The sequence below is a fragment of the Sinohyriopsis cumingii genome, chromosome 8, assembly GCF_028554795.1.
Source record: "Sinohyriopsis cumingii isolate HCF-2022 chromosome 8, ASM2855479v2, whole genome shotgun sequence".
NCBI classification, from domain to species: domain Eukaryota; kingdom Metazoa; phylum Mollusca; class Bivalvia; order Unionida; family Unionidae; genus Sinohyriopsis; species Sinohyriopsis cumingii.
Genome location: NC_142968.1, coordinates 88,352,260 through 88,373,879, shown reverse-complemented (window position 1 = coordinate 88,373,879; position 21,620 = coordinate 88,352,260). Strand labels below are relative to the sequence as shown.

The 21,620-nt window shown below is 37.0% G+C and overlaps 1 protein-coding gene across 7 annotated transcripts in view; it reads right to left on the bottom strand.

Annotated features, from left to right (window-relative positions):
- LOC149794094 (phosphatidylinositol 4-phosphate 5-kinase type-1 alpha-like) overlaps positions 1–21,620 on the bottom strand; it is a 153,930-nt gene that overhangs the window by 59,399 nt on the left and 72,911 nt on the right. For all 7 annotated transcript variants that reach the window (XM_089968053.1, XM_089968052.1, XM_089968057.1 and 4 more), the window contains one exon: positions 6,289–6,454. In XM_089968053.1, coding sequence (XP_089824179.1) covers positions 6,289–6,454 — 166 coding nt within the window. The remainder of the gene's footprint in view (positions 1–6,288; positions 6,455–21,620) is intronic.

Here is a 21,620-nt window from a genome sequence, read left to right as displayed (position 1 = left end):
AGGCACTTAGTCTACCTTAATGACTGAGAATATCAGTTTTTATACATTTATTGTCACGATGACAAGTGAACAGGTACTGATTTCTTATTATATATCAAATCGGTCTCCAAAATGGATGGAATGAAAAATACGAAAATTACAGTAAGACAGATTAATCCAAATGTATTTGCTCTAGTGTGCAATGTTCTCCCTACCCATGCAATTATCACCAATATTAATGTGGCATACCCACTTAGAACTCTACAATATCTCATCATTTTGTTTTTAACACATAGTATTTATCCCATCTCTTGTATAGCAGTTATTATAATCAGGAAACAGATCCAGATTTTGTTTTTGTAGAAAATGTGTGATATTTTATTCATTTCCCTATTATTTTTTAATTTTATGTTAAATTACTTGGAAATTAAAGATGTTGCATTATCAATATACAGATATATCATAGTATTTAATTTTTATGAAGATTGTATTTCAGAAACTTTGTGCTTTAAATAAGCTAGGTCATATGGCATTCAACTTGAAGTTGACAAGGTAACATAGAACCAAGACATACACCACTTATATATTAAAGTTAGAATAAAAGAGCTAAATAGGAAAATTGGAAATATTTCTGGTGTAAAAAATGTTCAAAATGTTTAATATGTGCATCAAAATGGAGATTGTGCATAAAACTTGATTGACACATTCACATGCATCTGGCTGAGCAAGTACGCACACAAGCATGTGCACAAACAAAGAATTCAAGATCTTTTAATAGAGGTCGTTTAATTAAGGATATTAAAGGCAACTTTTCCACCAGAGTTTCTTGAAACTTGAAAAGCCATAGGATAAAGTTAGGTGCCTGTGGTATAGAGGCTGGCCTCTGCTTGCACCACTAGGAGAAACTGCGTTTAGGCTTATAACGTGGTGGGTTCCCTTGCCCAAACAATTCTACCCACCACCTGTTTAAGAGAAATTATGATTTCTGAGGACCTGTTTATACAAGCTGGGTTCAGACAGTAAGCTTGTATGTGCAGCTGGCTGTTGTGGCAGTCAAGAACAAGGCATTGACTGTCTTGGGGATCCTCTGTCACTAGATTAAGGATGAAATTTTTTTCCAGCAGGTACAGATTCGACTGAAAACAAAGGGCTGAAATGACCCATACAGTCTGGATCAACTCATTTGATTCATAAGTCATGTCTGTGAGCACCTTTCGTTTAACTTGGGTGTGGCAGACTTGAAGGAGGTATTTTTCTATGAGGACACCAAATGAGAAACCCAAATGGGAAGGGTCTCCCTTACCTACTTAATTGCTGACAGTTGCAATGAGGGGAAGAATGAAAGCACCCTTTACATATCAATTTTTCTGTAGTGATCAAAAGATATTAACTATGGCTTTTAACTCCAGGAAGTTTACAGATCTGCCAACCCTAAAAAGACCGTTGCATTAAGGAAGTCAATCTTTTCCCAAGAGCTTCAGTTGTAACTGGCTCTGTATGATCAGATGATCTGTTTACTATTGTCTGTCCACTTGGTGAAATATGTTTTAAAAGTTTAAAAGCATTGTCTCATGCAGTGAAAGCAACAATGTGTTCAAATAAAAAGTAATATAGTACACCTCTGTCTTAACCCTCAGTTCAGTTATGGAAACTGCAGATCCCATTGTGTTCAAAGATTAGATTAACATAACCTTCATGTTTGTTTAATTGAGATGGCAGCAGCAATCTCTCCCAACGTGAGCAAAATGATATGACATAATGTGCAAAAAAAGTTTATGTAGACCTCCTTACTTTTCGGCAAGCATGACAAAATATCTGAAAGTTATTATTTATCCCTGTGTGTTGATTGTTTAAAATGTGGATTGTCCCATTTGCTTTCAATGTGATTTTTTGTTTTATGATTTCATTTTCAGGCATTGCTACATCATAAAAGCTAATCTTGATCACACAGGCATTTGCATGAACAACAGCAGTCATGTTCAACCAAACCATCGGTGAGACTCTGTAAGATTTCTATATTTGGCAGAGATCTTGCAGATCCTTATAAGTTTAGTTGAACAAGAATAAGGCAGATTATAACACCTGAAGTAAAGTTAGACTGGTTCTTGACACATTCCACCAATTCTAAGGTATCCAACCTGGACAAGACAATGTCCAGAAGACATCTGAGTTACCCATGGAAGGTCCTCCAATCTGCTGAGATGGGATCTCACATAGTCTAAAACTTTGATCACTGAGTCTAGTAGGCCAAGTTTTGGCTGTCAATGGAATAGGCCGATGATCCGCAGGGATCTCAGGAATTTGCGGCACAGGGCAAAAGGGTTTGCAGCTGCCTACTCTCCAAGCAGTGAGGTGATCTATGAACATTCTGAGGGCAAACAAGCTGAAAGGGAGTTATGAACTTTGTGCACTGATAAATGTTGTGCTGGGATGGAATAAAATAAGGCAACAAGGAAGAGTGAAATAAGCAATTAATATCTTGGTACAAAGGGATGTTCACTCTGTGCTTTTAATCTGTAACGTCTCTTCCTTAAGATATCCATGCTGAAGCCAGGTGAAAGAAGGTGGTGTGCGGTTTGATTCCAGATTTAACTATTTCATTATTAAAATTTTTGTAGTTATCTAGACCTAGAAAAAGACACCGGAGTCAAGGGGTTTGGGGGTGGGAGAGTTGATGGGTGCTGTCATCTGATTTACATCAGTTGGGAGTTAGCTTTTTATTTGCCTGAGTTTCTGACCCTATAATTGTTCAGGTATAAGTAAAAAGTATTCCTTTTTCATTCCTGTTTTCAGTATTCATTCTTTTTGTGCTTTTCACTTTTGCATGAGAATTTTAGAGCATTCTTGTCATGGGACTGCACAGTACTTTGCTCATATATACCACGTTCATTTCCATTCAAATGTTTGGCCTCCTTAGTTACATATAGCAATAATGACAACTTCTTTGAAAGTATTCTTCCCATGCAGGGTACTTCAATTTATATTTTGATCAGTTTTAACAGACTCCAGTGGCCTAGTTGTTAGAGCATCCGACTCGAATGTGGGAGGTTGTGAAAGACTTATAAAAATGGTACTAACAGCTGCCTTGCTTAGATGTCAGCATTAAGAGATTAGTGTTAGGACTGGTCGGCTGGGTGTTAGGATAATGTGACTGGGTGGGACATCATGCTACATGTCTGCGACATGATGCCCCAGTGCTAGACATCACTATAAGCTGCCACACTGCAGACACTGTAGCAATATGAATGCAAAATCGTTAAAGCTACATTAAACATCTAAACACATACACACCATTTATTCGTCACAGAAAGATACAATATCAAATAAGTACCATAAAGCTCACAAACCCAACACAGAACAACACCAGGAAGATCAAATTTCAGATTTATGATAAATTTTACCAGAAAATTAATGTTTTCCAATGCAATGTATTTGTTTCCAAATTGAAGCACTTTTCAAGGACACATAAGAGTTTTCAAAAACTTTTCTACTATTTTTCTGAAGATGACCTCAAATTTAAGCAGTTTTCAAGTTTACCAAGAAAATTCAAGTAATTTTCTAGACTGTGTAAACTTTGTTTGTTTTGTTTCAGAGAAATTTTCATCTTTAAAATTCCCTGAGAAAGATCCTGATGGGGTTGTGCTGTGATTGAACTCATCACTCTTTTCATGAAGCAAATTTTTATTTACGGCAAAATTCATTCTGTGGTGAAGTGTTGAAGACTACCACTTCTGGGGTATCAGAAAAGGGCTGCATTGACATGGTGTAATTTTGCGGCTGATGGGGAGAGAAGATCAATAAACAAACAGTCTCACCCTCAATTATAACCATGGTCTTTGTGCCAGTGTGAGATTTGCCTCTTAGACAACTTGTTTTCTGACCTCCTCTGGCTGTGCAAGAATGGCTTGTACTGATCTTTTAGCAGTGCTACTGTGGACTAGAATGTTAATTTTTGTAAGTGTTGAGTACACAAGCCATATGCTAGATAGACTAACATAGGTGGGGTTCTCAAAGAAGGCTATAAGCTATGTTCAGACTGATAAAATATAAAATATAGCAATCAAGACCCAATCGAGCATGAAGCCAATTGCTAGGATGTTGAGAACTGGTTGTTGCTTGCTGAGAAAAGGTTTCCACTGTGCTTGTTAATGTAAATAGCCCCATTAAAATTTGAGAGGAGACATTGCTGCACAATGGCCTGTTGACACTTGGGTCATGAAGTTGCTGTTCAAACCATTGCAAGATGTCAACTCTATTGAAGAAAGCCGTTTTTTTTCCTTTTCTCTGGATGAAATTTATATCTCCAGAAATTCTGCAGGAAGTTATTGGAGGTGCTGAAGAATGTAGAATCAAAGTACTTCAATTGATACAAACAAGGCCGGGTCTTTATTGATCAATGTCAATTCAAGGATAGAAGATGGAGCAGCTTGTGAATGTCTTCAAACTTGCATGAGGGGGGTTTGGGGAGGGTAAGGGTGGTGGCAAGAATACCTGCAAAGGTAGTGATGGGTAAGGTGGTGAAGCAGGATGATGGTGAATGAAGCTGCGAGTCTTTCCTTGCTGGCATATGTGTAAGCTCCAGCCAGTCACCATGAGTGTGTTTTGATGAAGACCAATTTAACAATTATTCTTTCTTTCTTTAACAAAATGCAATTGACTCACTAGGTAGAGCAATGAATATCCAAACACCAATGTTCCATTTGAATATTCACAAAAAAGTATTCTGATTAGAATATTCAGTTGTACATTAGAGCTCTTGTACCCAGATCTGTGTGAGGTGATCCATGTGGATGACTGTATGTAATACTGGTCAGGTGGTCACTGCTGTGCTGGAATGCTCTGGTTATGCCACTGTGGACTAGACATATCATGAAAAACAGATCACTGTATACCCAATCATGATAGCTGAAAATGTAGGTCAAGGTTGTGCAGGAGCCAGATTGGATGAGGTCTGAGACAGGCTAGTAAGCCAGTATGCATTATGCCTGTGATGGAATGTCCATGAATGGTCCAGCTTAGCCACCATACCAAGTCAGTATTGTTCTGATAGGTTGTACTGTGATATGCCCTGGTCATGGTAGCAAGGTTGATGGTGGGATGTATCCATGAGATATGCCAGTGATAGGAAAGATTGCTACTTTCTTTGATTGAGTGATCTTTACACTTGCAAAAATGCAGGTATCAGAAAATTGGCAATGCAGAAAGTATCCATGGCAATACGGATGGCATCCACATGCTTGTGAGTTTGTTTCTTGGCTCTCTCATCTGTCACCTTCTTGACTGTGATAGTAGCCATCTTTTCTCAAACCAATGAAAGCACACACTACATGTATGGTTTAAACTGCAACCCATATAATAAATACAAGTGAGGCGATTATCCCCAACTAGCTTTCAGAATCTCTGCACCCCACACAACTGGCATTAGAGAAAACAATACAATGGCATATGGACCAGTCAAGCATCATAATGAAGTCACTGTAAAGCTGATGCCATGAATTAAGATACAAGACAAAATTAAGATTGATCTTATTCCATGAAATAATAAGCATTTGATGCAAGTTACAGAAAAGGTAGCAAAATGAGCTGAACCATAAGCACAAAGACCATTGGGCAGGCAATAAAGATGGTGCAGATTAGCTTATTTTACAATGAAGCTAGACAACTGGCAAAATATTAACCTTTGATGACAATAGATTTAATGATTAAAAAAAAACACAATGGGGTATACTTCCCTTTGGTGAGAAAACTCCAAGGAATCACTCAGTTACTGACTGTGCACAAAATGAATCCGTATTTGTGAGACTGAAGTAATGGTATACTGATCAGGCATGAGTCGAAGTAGTAACTGATGTTTAATGGGGTGCCAATCCCTACATCGAAAAGGAAACAACTCTCATCTGACATCCATCTTGACATGTTGATAACTAGCACTTTTGTACAAGGTCTTTCTTTGATTTGCAAGATAGTACTCTAAACAAATTATAATCAGGCAATGCATTTAAAATAAAGAAAATACAAACTGAACTTAAAGCATTCAACATTAAAAATATTTAAGTAATTATTTTTAAAAAATCCTGTTTTTTAAAATAACCTTTAATGGGGAGACAGTATGGATGCTATATTTAGGTCCAGTGTATGCATCAAGTTCTATCCAGGTCTAGCAACCATCTATTGCAGAATTCTGCATGAACTCTAAGGTCTGATTCAGTATTATGGTGTCTGTGGAGAATTCAGAATTTCACCTGGAGACTTTCTCAGTGAAATACACAAGTAAAATGGGTATGTGTTACAAAAAAAGCAGAAAGTAACCTATGCGTATATTCTGTTGAGTGGGTCACCCCTGTAGTTGCTGATACGTTGAGACCATGATGCCATGTTGTCATTGAAGATCTGCCACTGGCTGCTGAAGCCTCAGAGAAGGGTGGTGGTGGTGTGTTTCTGTCAGGGACCAGGTCCGGTTTCCCACCTACTGTGCCTGAAGAAGTACAAAAAATATTTACCATTACGCATGAATTAATCTATATAATTAAAACACATGTCCCTTAAATCCAAATCAAATCAGCAAAAGTTGTTCATTTCCCAAAAACAGTTATGGACCTATGATATTGGCAATTTTGCCTGAGAAGCGAAAGTTAAAAGCCAATGGAATGCAGAATGAATGCAAATGATGGATGCAGCATACCGGAAAAGATGAATGCAAATGATGGATGCAGCATACAGGAAAAGATGAATGCAAATGATGAATGTAGCATACGGGAAAAGATGAATGCAAATGATGGATGCAGCATACAGGAAAAGATGAATGCAAATGATGAATGTAGCATACAGGAAAAGATGAATGCAAATAATGGATGCAGCATACAGGAAAAGATGAATGCAAATGATGATGTTGTTGTTGTTGTGGGGTTTAACGCCATTTTTCAGCACACGATAGGCTATACATGGCAGCCAGTATTAATGGTGGAGGAAGAACCCGGGAAAACCCCAGAAAGAACCACCGACCCTCAAGAAGCTACTGCCAAGCTTTCTCACATACCCACATTGGCTGAATCTTAGACTCGAACCGCCGCAGACAGAGGTGAGATGGCAGTGATCCGTAACGAAGAGCGCTTTAGACCACTCGGCCACTCGGGGCCCCTGCAAATGATGAATGCAAATGATGGATGTAGCATACAGGAAAAGATGAACGCAAATGCAGAACAAGCAACACAGAATAATCAATGATAAACAAAAATGAAATTAGATGTGAATGCATTTAATCAATGAATCTGAAAATCTGTTCACTTATATTTCAGGCTGACACTGAATTTTTGTTCTTTCTGCATGATAGTCCATGTTCAGTTTCTTTATTTATAACACTCAGTTTTTCACAGTCCAAATTGTTCTAACAACAGCCATTGATGTCAATGGCATCATTACTGAAAATTGTATCTGTTCTTTGGTTTACAGTCTAAATGAAAGTTTTTGTTTTTTGACAGAAAAAGTAATTTTTTATGTATAGAAGTATCAGAAAATATTATATTCTATCCTTAGCATGATAATGCCATTAACTATAACGCTATCATCATCCCCTGGGTTTCAGGCCATTAACTATACAGCTATCATCAGCCCCTAGCAATGGCCTAATGGGGCAGGAGATAGTAGCCTACTGCTGAGCTCTGTAGCGTCATGTTCATGCATGATACACTAAAGTGGGTGATATTATAGTAAGGTAGACAGATGTAGTTCTACAATGATACCGAATAATCTGGAATGACTACCTGTACTACAAAATACAGATTAAAAAAACCCTCATTTTTTGGACCCAACTTTTTTCTACACAAAATTCGCTCGTGGTCGGAATCTGATTTTGTGTCCAGATTTTAGACTTTTTGGTCTCAGATCTAAGGCAAACTGGTATGAACTGCAAACAGACAGATAAGCCTTTGCAAAAAGTAGGACAAGATAGGCATTTGGAATAAAGAGTGTCTCCATACAAAAATAATGGCTCTGTTTAGCAAAAAAAAAGAGAAAGAAAAAACAAAAAATAGAACTCCAACTTTTATCCTTCTGCTCATGCACGAGCCAAATAGCCAATGAAAAACGATGTTTCTAATACAACTAGGCAGTATGTTATTGAAACATGACCAGGGATTTGGTGTTTTCGAGTCTCTTCAGAAATAAGCTTTCAAAATGTGTTTCCTACTCAATTTTCAGGCGAAAATGACTAGAAGATCCAGGGGTTAATGTGATAGGTATATCTTTTTCAAAGCTAAAAATACATAATAGAAATTTAAAATAATACTGAATATATGAAATATAAAATATTTCATATACATGTGATTAACTTTAAGAACAAGAGCTCTTTAATGCACTTTAATACTAAAATGCCATCCTAAAGTGTTCTGTGGCCTTGGCAAGGCTTTCTTCAGCAATGAGTAAAGTATCTTGTTGCAGATTATTGGTGTATGTCAGAAATGCACAAACAGTGCCTGGTTTGGTTGGGTCGAGTCTGCTTTAAGGTATTTGACCTAAAAGGCAGAATACAGCAAATTCATTCACATGATGGGCAATGAGAGTAAAGCAAAAGGACACAACAAATTTTCCACAAAATTGTACACACTCCATTTGTTCTGAACTAATTTTATCCTTATCTCTTTATCATGCTGCTTGTTATATTTCTATTTTTTTTACTTTTGCTAAATACTGATTATTCAATTTTATCACATACTAGATGCATTAATTTACTAATTTATGCAAATGATTTTATTGAAAAGTATAGATCATATACTATAAAACTATTTTAATTAGTTTTAAATTTTTCTGCAGAAGGGAGAACTCTGCACAATCCCACGCATCTGATTCTAAATAGTCCCCATTATGTGTTAAGTAATGGTTGCCATATTTGATGCAAGATTTGTGTCATTTGCATAACTAAAAAGGCCTTCATCATACATGCCTACCTTCCTGAGAGTGTGTTAGTGTGTCTTTTTAGATTCAAAAAGTGCATTTTGTGGTCCCAACTGAAAATGTATTGTCATATAAACCATTAGAAAATGACTGGAAAGTCAGATCTGAATAAAAGAAAATAAGTTTTCTCTGAAAGCATTTAATTCACTTCCAAACAAAACAGATGGTCCAGTTAGCAGTCATACATCATTAACACACCCATGTATAAGCACACACTCAACAACTTCATAGACAATAAATAAGAAAAACACAATGTTTCTGTCTTTACAATCCACAGTGGACCACGGTATTAATTTGTGGTTGCTGACTTTGCTGCTCTCAATAGTTCAATGGAGCATATGAACCTGATGTGAAGGTCACTAGTGTTCATCTTTGCAATTCAACCTGATGTAAAGGTCATTAGTGTTCATCTTTGCAATTCAATCTGATGTAAAGGTCATTAGTGTTCATCTTTGCAATTCAACCTGATGTAAAGGTCATTAGTGTTCATCTTTGCAATTCAACCTGATGTAAAGGTCATTAGTGTTCATCTTTGCAATTCAACCTGATGTAAAGGTCATTAGTGTTCATCTTTGCAATTCAACCTGATGTAAAGGTCATTAGTGTTCATCTTTGCAATTCAACCTGATGTAAAGGTCATTAGTGTTCATCTTTGAAATTCAACCTTGTGTAAAGGTCATTAGCTTTCATCATTGCACTTCAAACTGATTCAAAGGTCATTAGCTTTCATCTTTGCCCTTCAAACTGATTCAAAGGTCATTACTGTTCATCTTTACAATTCAATCTCTTGCAAAGGTCATTACTGTTCATCTTTGCACTCATCTGAGACAATATGATACTATTAATCAAACTTTCCTTAAGGTTTTGAACTTTTCTCTCAGCACTGAAAATTATTTTTCTGCATCTGCCCTGATACATGGTGGTGTTACTATGTTGATGTATATCATACATTCCAAAAATCTAATGTCAATAACGTACTATGAATATGTATAAAATATATGCTACTTCTTTCTGATTCACTTCACAAAGTCAAACTCTATCAACCAGGTCTTCTGAAATTTAGTTTTGCTGAGCTTTATTGATGGTTCATTCTTTCCTGACTAGAAGTTTTATTTCAATGTTTTGCATTAAAAAAAAGAAATAATACTCCCACACTGCTCTTAACTTTATCATTCCAACTTCTGAAATATCACATACTGCATTTAATGTATGGAGTAAAATCTCACTTCAGCAAGTCCTACTTGGTTATGGTGAATCTGAATGGGATTCTGTGGAGTTGTGTAAAACTGATGGCATCACGAGATGTGTACTGTCCATGTTCAGAGCTGGTGTGTGCACTAAAATGTCAAACACAACTTACCCTGAGAGAGTGGGAAAATGTTCCCATATAGGTTGGCATGTACTATCTTTAGTGTTACAGACCTCCACATAACCCAACTGAACAACTCCACCTTATCCAAGTTAAGATTTGTTTAAGTGGGCATGGTTGGTGGGGTCTGTTTCATCATACCACCTTATCCAAGACTCATTTATGTAAGGGGGGGAGGGTCTATTTCATCATATCACCTTATTTAAGTTCAGACTCATTTATGTATAAAGGATTCTGTTTCATCATACCACTATATCCAAGTTAGACTTGTTTATTTAGTGGGGTCTGTTTCATCATACCACCTTATCCAAGACTCATTTATGTAGCGGGGCGAGTCTATTTCATCATATCACCTTATTTAGGTTCAGACTCATTTATGTATAGAGGATTCTGTTTCATCATACCACTTTATCCTAGTTAAGACTCGTTTATTTAGTGGGATCTGTTTCATCATATCACCTTATCTAAGTCAAGACTCATTTATGTAAAGGAGTCTGTTTCATCATACCACCATATCCAAGTTAAGACTCATTTATGTATAGGAGTCTGTTTCATCATACCACCTTATTTAAGTTAAGACTCATTTATTTAGGGGGATTTGTGTCATCATATCACCTTATCCAATACTCATTTATTTAGGGGGGTCTGTTTCATCATACTGTCTTATCTAAGTTAAGAATCATTTATGTGTGGGGGGGGGATCTATTTCATCATATCACCTTATCCAAGTTAAGACTCATTTATGTATAGAGGAGTCTGTCTCATCATACCACCTTATCCAAGTTAAGACTTGTTTATTTAGGGAGGTCTGTTTCATCATATCACCTTATCCAAGTTAAGACTTGTTTATTTCAGGAGGTCTGTTTCATCATACCAATTTATCCAAGTTAAGACTTGTTTATTTAGGGAGGTCTGTTTCATCATATCACCTTATCTAAGTTAAGACTCATTTATGTGGGGGGGGGGTCTGTTTCATCATATCACCTTATCCAAGTTAAGACTTGTTTATTTAAGGAGGTCTGTTTCATCATATCACCTTATCTAAGTTAAGACTCATTTATGTGTGTGGGGGGGTCTGTTTCATCATATCACCTTATCCAAGACTTGTTTATTTAGGAGGTCTGTTTCATTATATCACCTTAATTTAAGTTAAGACTCATTTATGTATAGAGAAGTCTGTTTCATCATACTGCCTTATCCAAGTTAAGATTCATTTATTTAGGGGGTCTGTTTCATCATACCACCTTATCCAAGTTAAGACACATATTTGTGGGGGGGGGTGTCTGTTTCATCATACCACCTTATCTAAGACTCATTTATGTAGGGGGATCTGTCTCATCATACCACCTAATCCAAGTTAAGACTCATATATTTGGGGGGGGGGTCTGTTTCATCATACCACCTTATCCAAGTTAAGACTCATTTATTCAGGGGGTCTGTTTCATCATACCACCTTATCCAAGTTAAGACTCATATATTTGCGGGGGGTGATCTGTTTCATCATACCACTTATCTAATTTAAGACTCATTTAAGTAGAGAGGTCTGTTTCATCATACCACCTTATCCAAGTTAAGACTCATTTAAGTAGGGAGGTCTGTTTCATCATACCACCTTATCCAAGTTAAGACACATATTTGTGGGGGGGGGTGTCTGTTTCATCATACCACCTTATCTAAGACTCATTTATGTAGGGGGATCTGTCTCATCATACCACCTAATCCAAGTTAAGACTCATATATTTGGGGGGGGGGGGTCTGTTTCATCATACCACCTTATCCAAGTTAAGACTCATTTATTCAGGGGGTCTGTTTCATCATACCACCTTATCCAAGTTAAGACTCGTATATTTGCGGGGGGTGATCTGTTTCATCATACCACTTATCTAATTTAAGACTCATTTAAGTAGAGAGGTCTGTTTCATCATACCACCTTATCCAAGTTAAGACTCATTTAAGTAGGGAGGTCTGTTTCATCATACCACCTTATCCAAGTTAAGACTCATTTAAGTAGAGAGGTGTTTCATCATACCACCTTATCCAAGTTAAGACTCATTTAAGTAGAGAGGTCTGTTTCATCATACCACCTTATCCAAGTTAAGACTCATTTAAGCAGAGAGGTCTGTTTCATCATACCATCTTATCCAAGTTAAGACTCGTTTGAGTAGAGGGGTTTTCAGTTTCATTATACCACTTTCAGTATCCTATGAGATAAAATAGGTACACAAGCCCTGAATCATGAAATATGCATTTATTCACTCATATATAAGTATTTACATACAAAAAAGACACAAATGTCAAATGTTATGTATCATAGTTACTTGTCTATGAAATATTCAGTTTTAACACTGCTGTCTGAAAACTGTCATGCTTATCAACAATAGTTTTACTGTAAAACTGTTCAAATGTCTTAGCATTGATACTCCAGCTGCCCTAAGAGTAATTTCTAATGGCACAATATAGGACTGACCTTCAACCCTGCAAACCCTCTTTTACCATGCAGTGCACAATCCTCAACTATCTATGGCGTTCTATGCAACAGATTGACATAGCTTCACATAACTGAAAGATTATCTGTATGAATCAATGATGCATGCTTCACATAACTGATAGAATATCTGTATGAATCAATGATGCACATTTCACATAATCGATATAATATCTGTATGCTTCACATAAATGATGAATATTAGTATTTCCCTTATGAATCAATGAAATGCTCTTCACATAACTGATAGAATATCAGTATTCCCCTTATGAATCAATGAAATGCTCTTCACATAACTGATAGAATATCAGTATTCCCCTTATGAATCAATGAAATGCTCTTCACATAACTGATAGAATATCAGTATTCCCCTTATGAATCAATGAAATGCTCTTCACATAACTGATAGAATATCAGTATTCCCCTTATGAATCAATGAAACGCTCTTCAAATAACTGATAGAATATCAGTATTCCCCTTATGAATCAATGAAATGCTCTTCACATAACTGATAGAATATCAGTATTCCCCTTATGAATCAATGAAATGCTCTTCACATATCAAACAGAATATCTTTATTCACATTATGAATCAATGTGCTGTTCACATATCGAATAGAATATCTGTATTCAAAATACAAATCAATGATACGTTTCTCAGTATTAATACAAAACATTCACAACACACAGTCTCCTATCTGAGGATAAACCTTCAAACTGTCACAGTATTAGGCCTACCTGGCCTGTTTTGTTTTAAGAAGTCACTAAAATGCAGCACCTAACCCAATTTTTTAACCTCCATAATAGCAATAATTATCGACTGCCTTCCACATGATAATACTGATGTAATAAACATAACAAATTTAAATGCAGACCTTTCAATGTAAGATGTTTAACAGGACATAACTTCTTAAGACAAACAAAGCTTTGGAAACATACATATTAACACAATACATTGGCCATTAATTAAAAATGCCCTCTGTGAACCTTATAACAAGAGCATGTGCTTCTCAAAGCAACACCATTTATTACATGTCTATCACTGAAAGGGCACTTCTTTATGTATTGAAAGCACTACACCCTAAACCAGTCTCAAACTCTCTGGTCATAAAATCTAGCACTGTACTTATATCCAGCTGAACTAAAGAAATGTTCCTCTCAAAGCTGTAAGGTATCCATCCATGTATGAATACTGAATACTGTTTTCTACTTCCCTGTATCCAAGATGCAATAATGTTTTGGTAGTTTCCTTTGATATTTGACAGTTTCTAGAAGATTATCTATTTGTACAGAGTAAAATTATTTCTCTCGTTTGAAGAATCACTGGATTATCTATCAGCATTTCCATCAGAATCCGTGTAGGCCATAATGGTGTCACCAATACCATTTTTCCTTCTTCTTCTCTCACCAGCTGAAGGCATCTGCCTATAAGGCTGAAAGGAGGAAACGCACATGAAACAAGAGTCCAAAGAAGGGACAGTTGCTCTACTGACTAAAGCGAATTTTTGGGAATCAAATTAAGAACATTTACTTCTTTTTAACTGCTAAATGTTGAAACCATTGGTAATATACTTGAGAAATAAAATGATTTTCAAAACACCACAAAAACTCTTCTGGTGAAAATCCAACGTTGATATGACTTTCCAATAAGGAGGAAACAATAACAGAATTTTCAATATGGCTGCTGTGAAGGCAATAATGGCTGAAAGTTTACCACCATTTTCATACAGGATGATCCAGATATAATGTGAAGTCTTGTGGTGAAAACCATATGCTGATAAGACCATCCATAGCAGCACAAGAAGAATTTCAATAAGGAGGTCATTTTGGACAATCAAGTTGCACAATTTTCATTTGGGGCCAACCTGACCTCATAAGAAATCTTTTGGTCAATATCCCATGTTGATATGACTTTCCATTTAGATTGAATATCAATAAAATTTTCAAGATGGCTGCCATGACAGGCACAATGGAGGTGAACGCTGCACTATTTTCATTTAACTAGATATCATAAGTAATCTTCTGGTGAAAATCCTATGTCAATATGACCATCCACTTAGGACAACTATTGAAGCGATTTTCAATCCGGACATAAAATTTAAAGAGCACCATTTTCATTTAGGATCAACTAGACACGATATAAAGTCTGAATGAAAACTCCATGTTGATATGGCCATCTGTTCTTCTGGAGTGGTATCTCATAGTGGTATATGCTGGTTTGGGCACTTTGGTATCTCAAAGTGGTACATGCTGGTTTAAGCAGTTTGGTATCTCAAAGCAGTATATACTGGTTTGGGCAGTTTGGTATCTCAAAGTGGTATATGTTGTTTTAAGCAGTTTGGTATCTCAAAGCAGTATATACTGGTTTGGGCAGTTTGGTATCTCAAAGTGGTATATGTTGGTTTGGGCAGTTTGGTATCTCAAAGTGGTACATGTTGGTTTGGGCAGCTTGGTATCTCAAAGTGGTATATGCTGGTTTGGGCAGTTGGATATCTCAAAGTAGTACATGCTGGTTTGAGCAGTTTCATGTCTCAAAGTGGTATATGCTGGTTTGAGCAGTTTGGTATCTCAAAGTGGTATATGTTGGTTTGAGCGATTTGGTATCTGAAAGTGGTATATGTTGGTTTGAGCAGTTTGGTATCTCAAAGTTGTACACACTGGTTTGGGCAGTTTGGTATCTCAAAGTGGTATATGCTGGTTTGGGCAGTTTGATATCTCAAAGTGGAACATGCTGGTTTGAGCAGTATTGCATCTCGAAGTGGTATATGCTGTTTTGAGCAGTTTAGTATCTCAAAGTGGTACATGCTGGTTTGGGCAGTTTGGTATCTCAGTGGTATATACTGGTTTGGGCAGTTTGATATCTCAAAGTGGTACATGCTGGTTTGAGCAGTATCACATCTCAAAGTGGTATATGCTGTTTTGAGCAGTTTGGTATCTCAAAGTGGTACATGCTGGTTTGGGCAGTTTGGTATCTCAAAGTGGTATATGTTGGTTTGGGCAGTTTGGTATCTCTAAGTGGTACATGCTGGTTTGAGCAGTTTGGTATCTCAAAGTGGTATATGTTGGTTTGAGCAGTTTTGTATCTCAAAGTGGTATATGCTGGTTTGTGCAGTATGATATCTCAAAGCAGCATAAATTATGCTGGTTTGTGCAGTTTGGTATCTCAAAGTGGTATATGTTGGTTTGATGTTGTTGTTGTTGTTGTATGGTTTAACGCCATTTTTCAGCACAAGATAGGCCATACATGGCGGCCAGTATAATTGGTGGAGGAAGAACCCTGGAAAACCCCGGGAAGAACCACCGACCCACAAGAAGCTACTGGCAGGCTTTCTCACGTACCCATGTTAGCCGAGCCTAAGACTCGAACTCACGCAGACAGGTGAGATGGCAGTGATCCGTAACAGTGAGCGCTTTAGACCACTCGAGCACTCGGGGCCCCATATGTTGGTTTGAGCAGTTTGGTTAATTTTGGGGCACAAGCATTTCCAGTTTGTCAGTATGGAACAATTTTCCCCTTAATTCAAATCTAAAAAATGTTGATTTTCGTACAGATGCCATGAAGCAGTTTGGAGTACAAGATTCAGAACAATTTCTGAAAAATCCACTTCGAACTGGTGACGTTCCATAAGTTTTTATTCAATTCATTAAAATAAAAAATGACACTTAATTCACTGCTTCTTTGCACCTGACAAATTACTGTGAAATAAATTTTCCTCTTCTGCTTCAACTTGTTTGATTTCTCCCACTGTGATCAATATGTGTACTTCTTAATTCAATAATGAATCTTCCATCATTACTTAAAGGAGACTAGAAATCAAAATTTTCCTTCTACGTATGTAATTCTCTACAGATTTTAATTCGACTGACATGTTTATAAATTAAATATCGTAAGCGGGTAGTGATTTTATTGCATGGAAGATACCACGATTCCGTAAATTGCCGAGTTTTTCCGAGTTTTAATGAGACGACAGATCACGTGGTACCGTGACGCAATACTAGCCAGTCCTCGAATACAAACATAAACATTGGCGAGCGAGGCAGACGGAAGGAGACCACATTTGGGTTGCACATTCAAAACTTGAATCTGCAGTCTGATATAATAGTTTATGTACTGTACTGGTCAGTGTTAAAAGAATTTGTTTAGGCACAGGCCCCGGGCAGGTGACTTAAATAAACTCAAGCCCTGACTGAAATTCCACAAGCCCGGACAGTTCATACCTGTCAACTCTCAAGCCGGGAGAAAAACCTCCTGATTTTGGGGGTATTTCCTCATCTACATCTCGATCTCGTAATATCTCTAAATTTTTCGCAGCGAAGTCCCGATAATTACATTATGTCTGTCAATTTTCATTTGTCAGAAGAAGAAAAAACCAACCCCAAACCGTTTATAAATAGATATAACGTATGCAATCCACAGTCTAAGCTGCCACACTGCAGACATCGTTGTGATATGACTGAAAAATTGTTAAAGCTACATTAAAAATTCAAATCACACGCACACACGTCTAAATCCGGCACTGGACGAAATAATTAATATCACACAACATTTTTTTTCTTTTTTTTTCTTCTTCAGTAAATAGAACGTGAAAATTAAACATTATTCAAGTAAATTTCAGATGTTTTTAAACAACTACAACAGTACTATAGTATAACAAAAGTAAAAGAATACAATTGTCACCAATTAGCTTAAATGAATGATCACCACTGTGAAATTTTCTCTGCAAACAAAAATCGCATCTCCATTTCCGCCAAAGAAACTCGGCCAGTTAACACATGACATTCCTCGACCGTATATGTAAAGTTTAATTACCATAATTAAATTAAAAGGAATAAAACAAAATATACCATGCAGTATATGTGGCCCTAAAGAACTAATTCTGAATAAATATTTTGTTCAGCAAACAGTGTTACATGCATTAAGACTTAAACCTGAAGTCCATGGCATCGTAAGTAACAACAAAATAGGCATCGTTTATTTTGGCAATCAATTGCTGGTGCTTACACACACACACACTGTCGAACAGGGTTTCTTTGAAGTATGTCCGAAGGGCAGTCCTTTTCACAAGATCAATGCAAGGATGGAATATGTTCATCAGTCACATCGGCTTTATTGTGATGTGATGTGATTTTGATTTTTAACGTAGCCTTAACAATTTTTCAGTCATATCGCTACGATGTCTGCAATGTGGCAGTTTATAGTGATGTCTAGCACTGGGGCATCATGCCGCAGACATGTAGCATGATGTCCCACCCAGTCACATTATCCTGACACCAGGCCGACCAGTCCTAACACTAACCTCTTAATGCTGAACGCCAAGCGAGGCAGCTGTTAGTACCATTTTAAAAGTCTTTCGTATGACTCGGCCGGGGATCGAACCCACGACCTCCCGCATCCGAGGCGGACGCTCTAACCATTAGGCCACCGGAACGGTCACATCGGCTTTATTGTTTGCGTACTTAAATCAAAACTTTAGCTATTTTGCAATTTAGCCAGAGCTGACCAGAATATGCAAAATGGGCTTGTCCTGGGGGAATAATAAGGCGTATCACATGGAGAAAAGGTACGTCCCATGGGCGCTCGCACATTGGGGCAAGGGGTTGGGTCAATAGTCCCCCCCCCAGTTTCTATTGTCAGCCATTTAATGTGAAACTTTGACCTCTTTTCTTTTAATCGCTGTTATTTAAACTGCCCAAGGAATAATTTTATATCAGTTCCAATCATTACAGATTACCGTTTATGCATACTACATGTATACAATGATTTTTTTTAAAAATTTGTAATTTTTATAAGATTACTGAAAATTGTGTTTTCTCGAAACACGACAGGTTTAGAATATTATTTTTGGCAAAGCCTCCATTTGATTAAAATCAAATCTAAATTTCACCTTGGACAGTATTGATTTGATTTAGATTGTGCCATGTTAAGGCATGCATGTCAACATCTTGAAAATACATTTACTAATTTCACCAGCGCGATCAAAGTTTCCTCAGGCAAACAATTTTTGTTTCGACAAGCCTGACGGGCACCTCATTTTGAATACAGGATGGGCCGGAACTAAAACCAGAGGGACCCAGGGTGTCGGGCTATCCGATTTATTTTTAGCACTGCTGGTGTAGATAAAAAATCTGTGAATTGATTGTTGCATTTTGTGGTCACTTACTCGGCCTTCTGCCTATTTTCGTAACTCGCACGTTCAACACTTTTCCCAGGATTTAAAATATTCAACGTTATGTCTGGAACAGAGCCAACTTTTTGTCTAAGCCTAGCGTTTGCGTATCCTTGAGCTGCCATTTTTTCAGAATCCCTGTCGTAACAGTTCTTTGAGAAATGTAACGAGCACATAGGGCTGTATGGTGTTGCTTTGAAATCGACTCGTCTGTAATAATGTATCCATTCTTTCAGTATGCCTTTATCTTTCGGAAAAGAAAAAAAAATGTTGTCCACTGGCTTTTCTTAATGTTTTATTACACCCGTAAGCAACGCAAAACGGTATTGTCTTTTACTCTGGCAACTCCCACTTGGGCTGCTGGAGTCGCTACTATGACGTCACATCCCGAAAGTAACCGAATAGGCGCGGAAATTTTGCATACGAGGTCACGGAAATTCAGCTCCTAGAAGAGAGGCCAATATTTTAATATTGGCATTTCGGTCGCAGATGATACTTCAGAATAAGGTTTACTGCTATAGTACCTTTATTATTATCCAATATTTCCATTGGTTTTTGGTCTCCTTTAAGCTCACTAGCCATTTGTTTTATTTTCTTAAACTGGCGAAATACCATTTTTTGATTCCAAATGACTATTTGAAACAGTTTCTAAAACTTTTTTCATTAGATATTTCTTGCCATGCTTTTATAAACTGATTCTATCTACTAGACAGAAAAATGGAATTGCCTCTGTCTTTACATACCTGACCTATCTGATATGGTATTGAAGTCTTCTGAGGTGATAACTGTTGGCTTCAGCAATGATGAATTTCTATAATATGCCTTCCATGGCATCTCTCTGAGAAAGAGACTTTAAATCCTCTCACTTGACTTTTCTGCTTTGGAAATATGGTCCTTCCATGCTTCTGACACTACCAATCCTCACATTTGACTTTTTCTGCCTTGTTAATATCGGCTTTCCAGCCCTGCATCTCATTTCTCTGACACAAGCCAAACCACTACTTCCTCCAACAGTTTTCTTGTATTTATTGTGCAATGACCATGGCTTGGGTCACAATCACTCTGATACTATTTTCAGTCTATTATCAATACTGTTTTGATAAATATGGTACATTACATATTAAATGAGTATGAATCATGTTTCATTTACAAAGCATTGCAATTATTATTTTCTATTTCTATGGACTGGCAAACCATTAGCCACTCCTCACAACCTCATTTGAGGTACAGGTTGATTCAGAGGAAATAAAGTTATTGCAAAGTTTTCAGAATATACTGTTTTTGCTTACCTGCTAAACATATTATATTCTTATGATACTCCTACTAGTAATATGTAAACTACAGACATAATCATCAAAAGAAGCATCAGTGTTCAGTCCTTATGTCATGACGTCACCCATGATGTTTCAGCGTGAGTTTCATATATGGAGATTCTACACTTTCAAAATTGATATTATTATCTCCATCGACAGTAGGATACCAATAAATAAGTAATTCACGTGTTTTGGTTGCAATATGGTTGTACTGATGTATGTGTATAACCAGCATCTACATGAATTGATTCAATCATTGGAGACTTAAATTATCATCATATGTTCCTGACTTTATGTTCATGATATAACCCCATTCCACCCGCCCACCCCACTTCTGACCTTTTCCAACATAACACTCTCCCTTCCTATGTACAAGGGCCTACAGGGTTTGTAAAATATCTTGGATCTCTGACAGATTTTATTGATATCATCACCATCATTTATGTCATGCTAGCAAATGTGAGCTGTATAAATTCTTTCCCAGATTTATCTGTGTAACAGCGTGTCCCTGCAATGCAACAAAATCCATCGATTTCTTAATGTCAATACTGGTATCTACAACGTTTGCCAAAACACCAAGTGTCTATAATACACTGATTGCAACTTTGAAAAGCGTTTGCTGTATATATTGCATCTTCTTGTCACCTGTTTGGGTTCTCTGCTTTGAATATGCCCAAATCAGATTATTGCGCAAGTCATACAGGTCATTACCTGTTCAGAATTTCAGGAGTTGTTGTTGTTTTTCAGAATTTCATTATACATATGAATTTACACTTTATTTGGTTCTTCATTCATTCATATTCCTTTGGAAAGTCATATACACACCTCAAAAAACACACAGCAAATATCAATGTAAAACAAAAGGGGGCATTCCAGATGGATACTCTCCGATCAAGATATTCCACCGCACAGGACTGTAGTCACCAAATCAAAATTATTTCACAATGCAAAACTGTACAATGACACTACATATCACTGAAGCAATAAAGATGTTTGAAACAATAACCAGCCTTCTGAAAATAATGAAATTTCAGGGACTTTCCAAAAAGAAGAAATACCATTTCACTCTCAGCAGCAAAACAATGTATGCGCACTGTGACATCAAAAGCACCATAAGTTGGAACATGGGCAGTATGCACACCATGGAATCCCAAAAGTAATATAATGAAACAGAATTTAACTTTTTAATTTTTTTATAGCCAATAGCCTTTAATGTGTGTGAGACTTAATGCTAAGTATCAAGCAAGGCAGCTGCTAATACCATTTTGATAAGCATTTATAATGACTTAGCCAGGGTTCAAACCCATGACCTGCATCCTATGTGAATTCTCTAACTACCCAGTCCACCAGAGCAGTCCA